The sequence below is a fragment of the Somniosus microcephalus genome, chromosome 13 (assembly GCF_052327205.1).
Source record: "Somniosus microcephalus isolate GS21.2 chromosome 13, FLI_Smic_1.0, whole genome shotgun sequence".
Lineage (NCBI taxonomy): Eukaryota > Metazoa > Chordata > Chondrichthyes > Squaliformes > Somniosidae > Somniosus > Somniosus microcephalus.
In genome coordinates this window covers 7,927,749-7,940,248 of record NC_140999.1, presented here as the reverse complement: position 1 = coordinate 7,940,248, position 12,500 = coordinate 7,927,749, and the positions used below count along the sequence as shown (strand labels likewise).

Genomic DNA, 12,500 nt, shown 5'->3' with positions numbered 1-12,500 from the left:
ACGTCCATAAAAAGCCAGCTTGTGCTCCTGGAAAACCAGGTGGGTGGCAAAGCCACATCTGTAGAGCCCAGAATTTTCATCTGTATTTTTGTTTTGTGTTAAATGAAACAAGAGCAGGCTTTAATGAGTTCCACTGAAAGGTCATCAACCTGAAACGTTAGCTCTGGGCAGGATTTTCCCTGCGGAGGCGGGATGGTGGCGGGAGAGCTGGTTGGTGGGTTCCGGTCCCGCGCCCGTCTGTAGCCACGCTCTGAAAATAATTTTCTCTGGATTGGCCCTGTTAAGCCCCGCCCTGCGGGGTTCCCGGCCAATTAACAGGAAGCGGGTCTGATGACATCATTTGATGACGCGTCATCAGCCGGTTTCCTTAAAGTGACCACGGCCACATTGAGTTTGACATTTGAGCTGTCAGTGTTCTGCAGCATTGAGGTGCTGCAAACACTGACAATCACTGCACAGAGGTGCACGGCTGCAGCCAGGGAGGTTCTCTTCACTTCCAATGGGCGGAACAGATCTCCCCAGGAGACCAACGCAGCCTGGTTGCACATTGCACAGGAGGACACAAGCAGGGATGTCATCAGGAGGACCTGGGTGCAGTGGCGCAAACCTTTCAATGATCTCAGTGGATCATGAAACGTTACTGCAAAGACACACTCAACCTCATCCTGCTGTGCCGCTCATCGCATCCCCATCACTCTGCCCACCCTACCTTACTCCTGCACATCCTTACTCACACCAACTTACCTTGCACCTCCACCCATCCCTCTATCTACATTATCACTTCCCCATCTCAATGGCCACCCCTCACACTCACCCTCAGCATACCAACTAACAACACACAAGGGTAGGCACTTGAGTGGTTTAGCCAATGTTCATGTGAAGCTTCTGTTAATGTGGTGTCAAACATTTAAATCTATATTTTCAACACTTCACCTTATTGGACAGATCTGTGCCCACCTTGAGAAGTATCTTAGTGAATTCCAGTGAATGTTGAGACATAACTCCCCCCCCGCCCCTCAATTGTGATGAGTGTGAAAGGAATGGTTTGGGCATTGTAGGGCTGCTTTATGGTGCTGGTGTGGGATGGTGTCAACCTGGCGCGTCATGTGGCAGCCAGGGTGTACAGCATCAAGTGAAGTCAATCTGGCCATGGTGAGGCCATCGCTGGCCTCCTGGGCAGCAATGTGAGCAGGTGCTGATGCCCTGTGTCCTGTGCAGCATCAGGTGATTGCAGAGAAGGTTGGTGTTGTTGTTGGTGTTGTTGTTGGTGATGTTGGTGTTGGGGTTGGTCATGGAAGGAATCAGAGGAGCAAGGTGAGATAGTTTCCAGGGCACCAATGTTGCTGCAATAGATGGCAGCTGCAATGGAGATGACAGAAGCGATCTGTCAATGGTGAGAGAGGTTGCTCCAGTGAGGTGGCACTGGACCTGCAGTTGGCTCTGAACACTTGCAAGCTACAGAAATCTCTAGACGTCTTACACATGCAGTAACCAACAGTTTCTGAGCTCCGAAACTGACCATCTGCAACATGCCATCCTTTACACCACTTCTGCAGCTGCCAGCTTACCAGCTACGTCAGAGCAGACTCAACTCACGCCAGGGTGAGCTGGCGTCTTCCCCGAACAGCGGGTAACCCGTGGGGGAGCGCGTAACATTACAAGGTAGGCTCAAAATAGCATTAAATTGGCTGTTAACAAGCCCTTCAATGATCTCCCCCGCCGCTTGGTGTCGGGTCAGTCCTGCGCAGACAGACCCGACACCTGGGAGGGCCTTGGTGAGACCACACCTTGAGTATTGTGTGCAGTTTTGGTCACCTTATCTGAGGAAGGATGTTCTTGCCATGGGGAGTGTACAGCGAAGATTCACCAGACTGATACCTGGGATGGCAGGAATGACGTATGAGGAGAGATTGGGTCGATTGGGCTTATACTTGCTGGAGTTTAGAAGAATGAGAGGGGATCTCATTGAAACTTATAAAATTCTGACAGGACTGAACAGACTAGATGCAGGAAGGATGTTCCCGATGGCGGGGGAGTCCAGAACCAGGGGTCACAGTCTAAGGATAAGGGGTAAGCCATTTAGGACTGAGATGAGGAGGAATTTCTTCACCCAGAGAGTGGTGAACCTGTGGAATTCTCTACCACAGAAGGCAGTAGAGGCCAATTCATTAAATATATTCAAGAAGGAGTTGGATATATTTCTTAAGGCTAAAGGGATCAAGGGATATGGGGAGAAGGCAGGGACAGGGTACTGAATTTGGATGATCAGCCATGATCTCATTAAATGGCGGAGCAGGCTCGAGGGGCCGAATGGCCGACTCCTGCTCCTATCTTCTATGTTTCTATGTTTCTATGACTCGCGTGGAGGCGGGTTTCCTACCCGCCGTCAATCTTTGCGATTTTGACAGCGGACCCGCCCTCTGAGTGCCGGCAAAATCCAGCCCTCGGTTTCTCTGTCCACAGACGCTGCCTGGCCTGCTAAGCGTTTTCCAGCATCCACAGTATTTTGCCTTTCGCTCGAATTTACCTGCTATATTTTTACTCAATAATTCCACATAAAGGTTGTGGATTCTAAGCCCCACTCCGGGGACTTGAGCACAAAAATGCAGGCTGACAGTCCAGTGCAGTGCTGAGGGAGTGCAGCACTGTCGGAGGTGCCGTCTTCCGGATGAGACGTTAAACCGAGGCCCCGTCTGCCCTCTCTCAGGTGGATGTAAAAGAACCCACGGCCACTATTTCAAAGAGGAGCAAGGGGAGTTCTCCCCGGTGTCCTGGTCAATATTTATCCCTCAATCAACATCACTAAAACAGATGATCCGGTCATTATCACATTGCTGTTTGTGGGAGCTTGCTGTGCGCAATTTGGCTGCCACGTTTCCTACATTGCAACAGTGACTACACTTCAAAAAGTACTTCATTGGATGTAAAACGCTTTGGGACGTCCTGAGGTTGTGAAAGGCGCTATAGAAATGCAAGTCTTTCTTTCTTTCTGGGGTAAACATGGTGCTTCAGCTCAGTCTGGCGTTGCCAACCCTCCAGCATTGTCCTGGCAACTCCAGGAATTAAAGCCACTGGGAGGAATAAAATCATCAGAGCTTTAAAAATAACTCTGCATTAAAAAAAAAATGTCTTTGAACACTTTCAACAACAACAGCTTGTATTTATATAGCACCTTTAGTGTAGTAAAACGTCCCAGGGCGCTTCACAGGAGCGTTATCAAACAGAATTTGACACCGAGCCACATAAGAAGATATTAGAAATAAAAACAGAAAATTCTGGAGAAACTCGGCAGGTCAGGCAGCATCTGTGAAGAGAGAGAAACAGAGTTAACGTTTCAGCTCGATGACCCTTCGTCAGAACTGGAGGTATTAGGACAGGTGACTGAAAGCTTGGTCAAAGAGGTAGGTTTTATGGAGAGTCTTAAAGGAGGAGAGAGAGGCGGAGAGGTTTAGGGAGGGAATTCCAGAGCTCGGGGCCCAGGCAGCTGAGGGCACGGCCACCAATGGTGGAGCGATTAAAATCTGGGATGCGCGAGAGGCCAGAATTGGAGGAGCGCAGAGATCTCGGAGGGTTGTGGGGCTGGAGGAGATTACATATAAGTAGAAAGAGGGCTGAGCAGCCTGGAGGTGGAGCGGTTTAGGGCGGGGACTCCAGTGATTCAGGCCTAGGCAGCTGAAAAGGAAGGAAGTTAGTTACGCCTAGGGAGGACAAAGTGCCAGGGCCTGATGGGATACGTCCGAAGATCGGGAGTGAAATGGGGGAAGAAATAACAGACGCCCTGGAGATGATGCCTCAGGGCTCTATTGAGAGCGGATGTGAGCGGCAGGATTGGAGAGAGGCCAATGTAATAACCAAGTTCAAAAAGAGAGACAGAACGAACCCAAGTAATTACAGGCCGGTGAGTTTAACATCTGTGGTTGGGAAAATTTTGGAATCTTTAATTAAAATGAAATTACTAAAGGTCGAGATTAAAAAAAAATAATTAGAAGCAGCCAACACAGATTTCAAAAAAAGTAGATCGTGCTTGGCAAACCTGATGGAGAAGATCAAGGGGGTTAGAAGTAGGGGAATTGGATTCAAAATATTGGTAAGAAGGGTAATCGCTGGAGAAATTTGCCCACATCTCTTACTGGAAACTTCTGTTTTATGCTTCTGATTTACACGTGCAAGCATGAGCCGCCACCTAGAGTCTTGTCTCTGTATCTTCCTGCTCTTCCACCGTGTCATCTGTGTCTCGGTGGGCAGCACGCTCGCCTCTACAAACAGAATGGTTGTGGGTTCAAGTCCCACTCCAGAGACTTGAGCACAAAAATCTAGGTTGACACTCCGAGTGCAGTGCTGAGGGAGTGCTGCTTTGTCAGGGGTGCCGTCTTTTGGATGGGACGTTAAACCGAGGCCCCGTCTGCTCTCTCAGGTGGACGTAAAAGATCCCACGGCCACTATTTCGAAGAAGGTCAGGGGAGTTCTCCCCGGTGTCCTGGGGCTAATATTTATCCCTCAATCAACATCACTAAAACAGATTATCTGGTCATTATCACATTGCTGTTTGTGGGAGCTTGCTGTGCACAAATTGGCTGCCACATTTCCCACATTACAACAGTGACTACACTTCAAAGAAAAAGTATTTCATTGGCTTTAAAGCGCTTTGGGACACCCAGTGGTTGTTAAAGGCACTATAGAAATGCAAGTCTTTCTTTGTCCCTGGGAGAACTGTGTATTAGTGAAAGGATTCGCAGGCTGATTAATGTCTGACAGGCCGCAAGGTGAACGCTCCTTCCATGGCCGTGCCCTTCTTTATACCAGCCCAGTGTCCTGTACAGTGGGAAGGTTCTGTGGGCACCCACAACCCATAAGCTGAAGGAGGGCTGGAGCGACAACCCACAGCCACCGGACACGAGCGTCCCGATGGATGGCATCCCGGAATTCCAAGCCGGACTGTCTGGAGCGAGGTTTCGAACCCTGCGCCTCCTGACTCCCAGGCAAAGGCTTGCTTCTTGCCGAAGGTTTCTCAGTATAAATAACCGCACCCACTTTTTAAATTTGAGGTAAAGCAGGAAGCAGCACCTGCAGGTCTGTACTGTGCATTTGGGCGGGTGTGAGGGGTGTGTGTGAGAGGGGTGTGTGTGAGGGGCGAGTGTGAGGGGCGGGTGTGAGGAGCGAGTGTGAGGGGCGGGTGTGAGGGGCAGGTGTGTGAGAGGCGAGTGTGAGGGGCGAGTGTGAGGAGCGGGTGTGAGGAGCGAGTGTGAGGGGCGGGTGTGTGAGGGACGGGTGTGTGAGGGACGGGTGTGAGGGGCGAGTGTGAGGAGCGGGTGTGAGGAGCGAGTGTGAGAGGGACGGGTGTGTGAGGGGGTGTGTGAGGGGCGAGTGTGTGAGGAGCGGGTGTGTGAGGGACGTGTGTGAGGGGCGTGTGTGAGGGACGGGTGTGTGAGGGGCGAGTGTGTGAGGAGCGGGTGTGTGAGGGACATGTGTGAGGGACGGGTGTGAGGGGCGAGTGTGTGAGGGGTGAGTATGTGAGGGACGTGTGTGAGGGGCGTGTGTGAGGGACGGGTGTGTGAGGGGCGAGTGTGTGAGGAGCGGGTGTGTGAGGGACATGTGTGAGGGACGGGTGTGAGGGGCGAGTGTGTGAGGGGTGAGTATGTGAGGGGCGGGTGTGAGGGACGGGTGTGTGAGGGACGGGTGTGTGAGGGGCGAGTGTGTGAGGGGCGAGTGTGTGAGCGGCGAGTGTGTGAGGGACGGGTGTGACGGGCGGGTGTGTGAGGGGTGAGTGTGTGAGGGGGTGTGTGAGGGGCGAGTGTGTGAGGGACGTGTGTGAGGGACGGGTGTGTGAGGGGCGAGTGTGTGAGGAACGGGTGTGTGAGGGACATGTGTGAGGGACGGGTGTGAGGGGCGAGTATGTGAGGGGCGGGTGTGAGGGGCGGGTGTGTGAGGGGTGAGTGTGAGGGGCGTGCGTGTGAGGAGCGGGTGTGTGAAGGGCGGGTGTGTGAGGGACGGCGAGTGTGTGAGGGACGGGCGTGTGAGCGGCGGGTGTGCGAGGGGCGGGTGTGTGAGCGGCGGGTGTGAGGGACGGGTGTGTGAGGGACGGGTGTGTGAGGCAGGGGGTTTGTGATGGCGGAGCATGCGACAGGCAGGGTGTGTGACGAGTGGGCAGTAACTGCCGACCGATCCGCTATCCCCCATCTTGCGCCTCTACTATCGTTGAATTTCATCCACCGTGTCAAACCGTGTGCACTTGGCTCTCTCTGGTATTTAACTGTGACCCAGTCCGTTGAGCTTCTGACTTTAAGTTGTATAAGAGCTTGGTGGGTAAAAATCTTTTAAAGGAGTTTCTAACAGTGTTTTTGAAAGATCTGGGGAAACAAAGACTGGCCTAATCTCCCTTAATGTTAAATGCTCTCTCCTGGGTGGGTGCAGTGCAGCGCAGGCCCAGCTTGCCATAGCTCCGGTCTCACTGGCTTTGGACTCCGAGTGGCATGTTTGATAGTTTATCAGGCCAGGCGCAGAGCTTCCCGTGCCAGGAGCGCACGTGGGGAATTCCAGCCCTGAGGCCAGTCCGCCTGAGTCGCGACCTGCAGGATTGTCATCTGTGAAAATTAAACTGTCTGTTGTCTCTTCAGCTCTGCGTGAGAAGCTCTCAATGCCTCAACTACATCCTCCTGATGTTTCTCGTTCCCGCCTTCTCCCTCTTGACGGCCAATGACATCGGAACCAAGCAGAGCGTGCACGTGTCAGGTGAGACGGAGAACGGAGCTCGTAACGGTTCGTGACTTCCGCGTGACATTGTGTGAGGAAGGAGCTCCCCCCAGCTCCCCGCTAATGCCGCATTGCACGAATGTATCTCCCTGTGTGGTACTGATCCAACTATACAGGTCAGAAAGATCCCGGATTTGATCTTTGGTTGGTTATGGTCACTGAGCTCAGACCGGGGCAACAACAACTTACATTTATATAGCGCCTTTAAAACACCCCAAGGCGCTTCACAGGGGCGATTATCAGACAAAATTTGACACCGTTCCACATAAGGAGATATTTCAGCAGATGACCAAAAGCTTGGTCAATGAGGTCAGTTTTAAGGAGCGTCTTAAAGGAGGAGAGAGAGGCGGAGAGGTTTAGGGAGGGAATTCCAGAGCTCGGGGCCCAGGCAGCTGAAGACACGGCCGCCAATGTTGGAGCGATTAAAATGGGGGATGCGCAAGAGGCCAGAATTGGAGGAGTACTGTTGCATAGAATTACATAGAATTTACAGCCCAGAAACAGGCCATTCGGCCCAATTGCTCCGTGCCGGTGTTTATGCTCCACACGAGCCTCCTCCCACCCCTCTTCATCTCACCCCATCAGCATATCCTTCTATTCCTTTCTCCCTCGTGTGTTTATCCAGCTTCCCCTTAAATGCATCCAATCTATTCGCCTCAACCACTCCCTGTGGGAGCGAGTTCCACATTCTCACCACTCTCTGGGTAAAGAAGTTTCTCCTGAATTCCCTATCGGGTTTATTAGTGATTATCTCATATTTATGGCCCCTCGTTCTGGTCTCCCCCACAAGTGGAAACGTTTTCTCGACGTATAATTGGTCTCAGTGTCTCTGGGCTGGGTGACAGCGGGGGAGGCCGGCGCGGGGGATTGGGGGAAAGGAATCAGCCCAGGGTTCCCACCCCTGATTCCTATCCAGCGTGCAGCTCTTGACTGAGGGTAGGATTAGCGTTAACTGTGATGCCTCTTACAGTTGAATAATCCACCGAGAATTATTGCCCAACTCGTACACAAACGGTGAGGTGAAGACCAGGGGAGGAGGCAGAAACCAGGGAATTCCCATCTTTAGGTTGCATCATCTTGGCTTGTATTCCCTTTGAGTTTAGAAGATTGAGGGTAGACCTGATCAAGGTGTTTAAAATTATTAAGGGATTCGATCGGGTAGATAGAGGGAAACAATTTCCTCTGGTGGGGGGAGTCTAGAACAAGGGGGCATCACCTTAAAATTAGATTATTCAGGAGTGAAATCGTGAACTTTTCGCACAAAGGGTAGTGGAAATCTAGAAGTCCCATCCCCAAAATGCTGTGGATGCTCGGGGGGACACTTGAAGTTTTCTAGACTGCGTTCGATAGATTTTTGTTGGGAAAGGTATCACGGGATGTGGAGCAACGGCGGGTAAGTGGAGTTGAGGTGTAGATCAGTCATGATCTGATTGAACTGTGGAACAGGCTCGAGGGGCTGAATGGCCTCCTCCTGCTCCGATGTCCCCTTACCCATTATTCATCTGTTAATATGAATACAGCCTGGCTATTCAATTGTGGGGGGGAGGGGGACATCTCAGCTGAGCCCCTGCCTATCCTTACCACACCAGCCAACTTTCCAACAGGTGCCGCTGGAAGACGGTCCGGAGCGAGGTTCCTTGATGTCCGCTCCCCCTTCCCTGGCCCAGAATGGCTCACTCCTCAGCAGTTGCGAGGAGCTGATTCGCCCCAGACCATAGTCAAACCTTTGGAGCTTCCTGGGGTCCAATGCTGACTTCCACACCGGGAATACACTTCAAAAAGTACATCGTTGAACTGTGGAGCGCTTTGGGACGTCCTGAGGTTGTGAAAGGCGCTGTGGAAATGCAAGTCTCAGAGGAGAGTTCCCCCATCTCTCGGGTTTCATCAGAGACGATCGTTTTATAAATCTGATTAACAGATCAGAAAACCAGTGGCTGTACCAGCAGCAGAAATAATGACTTAAAACATCGAGACTAATTTCAAGGCTGAAATCTCAGCTCAAGAATCTAGCGATGGTTACAAACAGCTTGATTTTAGCACTGGTGATTTATGGTATTCTCTTAACCCCATAATGAGATTGCTGCCTTGTAATCACTCCTGGGAATGCATTATTCTCTGTTTAAGCAAAGGAACGACATGTAAAACTCTTAATGTATGATTCGATAGCAATTGGAGATGGTCATTATGCCTGGTGCCTTGCCAAATCGGGGGAAAACTCAAAGATTAATGGGATGTGAGAGAATCAATGCTCCCAATTTGGCAGCGTACTGTGTAGGCACTCTGATCAAAAATAAATTCTTCACTGTGGCAAAGAAAAGAAGAACTTGCATTTCTATAGCGCCTTTCACAACCTCAGGACGTCCCAAAGCGCTTTACAGCCAATGAAGTACTTCTTGAAGTGTATTCACTGTTGTAATGTCGGAAACACGGCAGCCAGTTTGCGCACAGCAAGCTCCCACAGACAGCAATGAGATCATGACCAGATCATTTATTTTGGAGATGTTGTCTGAGGGATAAATATTGGCCCCAGGCCACTGGGGAGAACTCCCCCCTGCTCTTCTTTGAATTGGAGAGTAAATTAGAAAGCTCTTTCACAACAGCTGTCACAGGCATGATGGGCCGAATGGCCCCCTTCTGTGGTGTAAGGTGCTATGGGGGAAAAATTGGGTGGCTTTGCGCCTCTCGTTAGCGCCCTGGGCGCGGCGCTGCTAACGACCCCTGCAAAATTCAGAGGGAGGTTAGCGGCGGTGGTAGCCGGTAGTGCCCCGTGGCGCTGCACCTCCGGCGATGACATAATCGCTGTGCGCAGCCGCCCCGCGCACGTCCCACCGCAAACTTCGGCTGCGCCCCCTGACCTATCGACGGACAACATGTCCAACAGGGTCAGCGTTTTTGCATCCGCGGTCACCGTATTTAAAGGGGCAGGTGTCGGGCGGCCATTTTTTTTCTGGCCGCCTGCCAGCACCTGCCCCCTTCCCCTTTTTAATTCGGGGTGCCGGCCGCGATCACACAGCCCGGCGCTCCTCTTAAGAGCCAGGCTGTTTTCCCGACACTCCGTTCCCCGGCGGTCCAGCGCCCAGTGCTAGGCCCCTCCCCTTTAATCAGGGGCGGGAGGCCTGCAGTACCGCGGCGCTGCGTGCCGACACGTGTGGCGCTGTTGCACATAGCACCGTGATATTCAGTGGTAACGCCCCAGGAAGGAGCCTCCTGCTTGGGGCACTACCACTGAATTTGAGGCGCAGGGGCGCTAACTTTAAAAGTAGCGCCCCGGCGAAGTTGGCGCCCCCTTTTTTCCCCCTAAGATTACACAGGATTACACGGGATATACGGCACAGAAACAGGCCATTCGGCCCAATCAGTCCATGCCAGCATTTATGCGCCACTCGAGCCTCCTCCCGTCCTTCCTCATCTAACTCTATCAGCGTAACCCTCTGTTCCCTTCTCCCTCATATGCTTAACTGATCGCCCCTTAAATGTATCGATACTATTCGCTTCGACCACTCACTGTGGTAGCGAGTTCCACATTCTCACCACTCTCTGGGTAAAGAAGTTTCTTCTGAATTCCCTATTGGATTTCTTGGTGACTATCTTATATTGATGGCCTCTAGCTTTGCTCTTCCCCACAAGTGGAAACACTTCTATGAGATTCTATGAAATAGTGCCCGTGGGATCTTTTACGTCCACCTGAGAGGGCAGACGGGGCCTCGGTTTAACGTCTCATCCGAAAGACAGCACCTCCGACAGTGCTGCACTCCCTCAGTACTGGCACTGGGGAGTGTCAGCCTGGTTTATTTGCAATTGATTGTATATGAAGCACGTTGAGATCTGATGAGGACTCTTTCTTTCCTTCCTTTTTTATCTTGTGGTCTTTTATTCATAAGAATGATTGTCTCCTGATCTGTTCGCTGACCTACATTAAGAGTCATTATGTATGTTTAAAATCCGTGCAGGTGATGAGAGTGGGGTCGTGGTGGTTCAGACTGCCCCGGGAAAAGTCCTCACTCACCGAGGGGGTTCTATCATCCTGCCCTGCAGATACCACTATGAGCCGGAGAGCCAGGACCCCGATAAGATCCGCATCAAATGGACCAAGGAATCCGACTCCTTGCAGAGCACCGACGTGTTCGTGGCCTTGGGGAAGATACGAAAAGGATTTGGGATATACAAGAGCAGGGTGTCGCTGCAGGAGGATGGAGAAGGGGATGCATCTCTAATCATGCAGGACGTGACGCTGCAGGATTACGGGAGATATGAATGTGAAGTCATAGATGAGCTGGAAGATGATACCGGAATCGTCAAGTTGAATTTGGAAGGTGCAGTTTTATTTCTATATTATTGACATTTTTCCCCCCACTGTTCTTGGGTCTGAACCACAGCTACACTCAATCCCATCCATCCAAACTCCACTCAATCCCATCCATCCAAACTCCACTCAATCCCGTCCATCCAAACTCCACTCAATCCCGTCCATCCAAACTCCACTCAATCCCGTCCATCCAAACTCCACTCAATCCCGTCCATCCAAACTCCACTCAATCCCGTCCATCCAAACTCCACTCAATCCCGTCCATCCAAACTCCACTCAATCCCATCCATCCAAACTCCACTCAATCCCGTCCATCCAAACTCCACTCAATCCCATCTATTCAAACTCCACTCAATCCCATCCATCCAAACTCCACTCAATCCCATCCATCCAAACTCCACTCAATCCCATCCATCCAAACTCCACTCAATCCCATCCATCCAAACTCCACTCAATCCCGTCCATCCAAACTCCACTCAATCCCATCTATTCAAACTCCACTCAATCCCATCCATCCAAACTCCACTCAATCCCGTCCATCCAAACTCCACTCAATCCCATCCATCCAAACTCCACTCAATCCCGTCCATCCAAACTCCACTCAATCCCATCTATTCAAACTCCACTCAATCCCATCCATCCAAACTCCACTCAATCCCATCCATCCAAACTCCACTCAATCCCATCCATCCAAACTCCACTCAATCCCATCCATCCAAACTCCACTCAATCCCGTCCATCCCAACTCCACTCAATCCCGTCCATCCAAACTCCACTCAATCCCATCCATCCAAACTCCACTCAATCCCATCCATCCAAACTCCACTCAATCCCATCCATCCAAACTCCACTCAATCCCATCCATCCAAACTCCACTCAATCCCATCCATCCAAACTGCACTCAATCCCATCCATCCAAACTCCACTCAATCCCATCCATCCAAACTCCACTCAATCCCGTCCATCCAAACTCCACTCAATCCCATCCATCCAAACTCCACTCAATCCCATCCATCCAAACTCCACTCAATCCCGTCCATCCAAACTCCACTCAATCCCATCCATCCAAACTCCACTCAATCCCGTCCATCCAAACTCCACTCAATCCCATCCATCCAAACTCCGCCCAATCCCGTCCATCCAAACTCCACTCAATCCCATCCATCCAAACTCCGCTCAATCCCGTCCATCCAAACTCCACTCAATCCCATCCATCCAAACTCCACTCAATCCCATCCATCCAAACTCCACTCAATCCCATCCATCCAAACTCCACTCAATCCCATCCATCCAAACTCCACTCAATCCCATCAATTCAAACTCCACTCAATCCCGTCCATCCAAACTCCACTCAATCCCATCCATCCAAACTCCACTCAATCCCATCCATCCAAACTCCACCTAATCCCATCAATTCAAACTCCACTCAATCCTGTCCATCCAA

General features: G+C 51.3%; 1 protein-coding gene across 1 annotated transcript in view; it reads left to right on the top strand.

Moving 5' to 3' along the window:
* Nucleotides 1–12,500, top strand: part of hapln4 (hyaluronan and proteoglycan link protein 4) — a 21,532-nt gene that overhangs the window by 6,380 nt on the left and 2,652 nt on the right. The window contains 2 exon segments of the mRNA XM_086006016.1: nt 6,615–6,729; nt 10,701–11,063. Of these exon segments, the coding sequence (XP_085862142.1) occupies nt 6,615–6,729; nt 10,701–11,063 (478 nt within the window).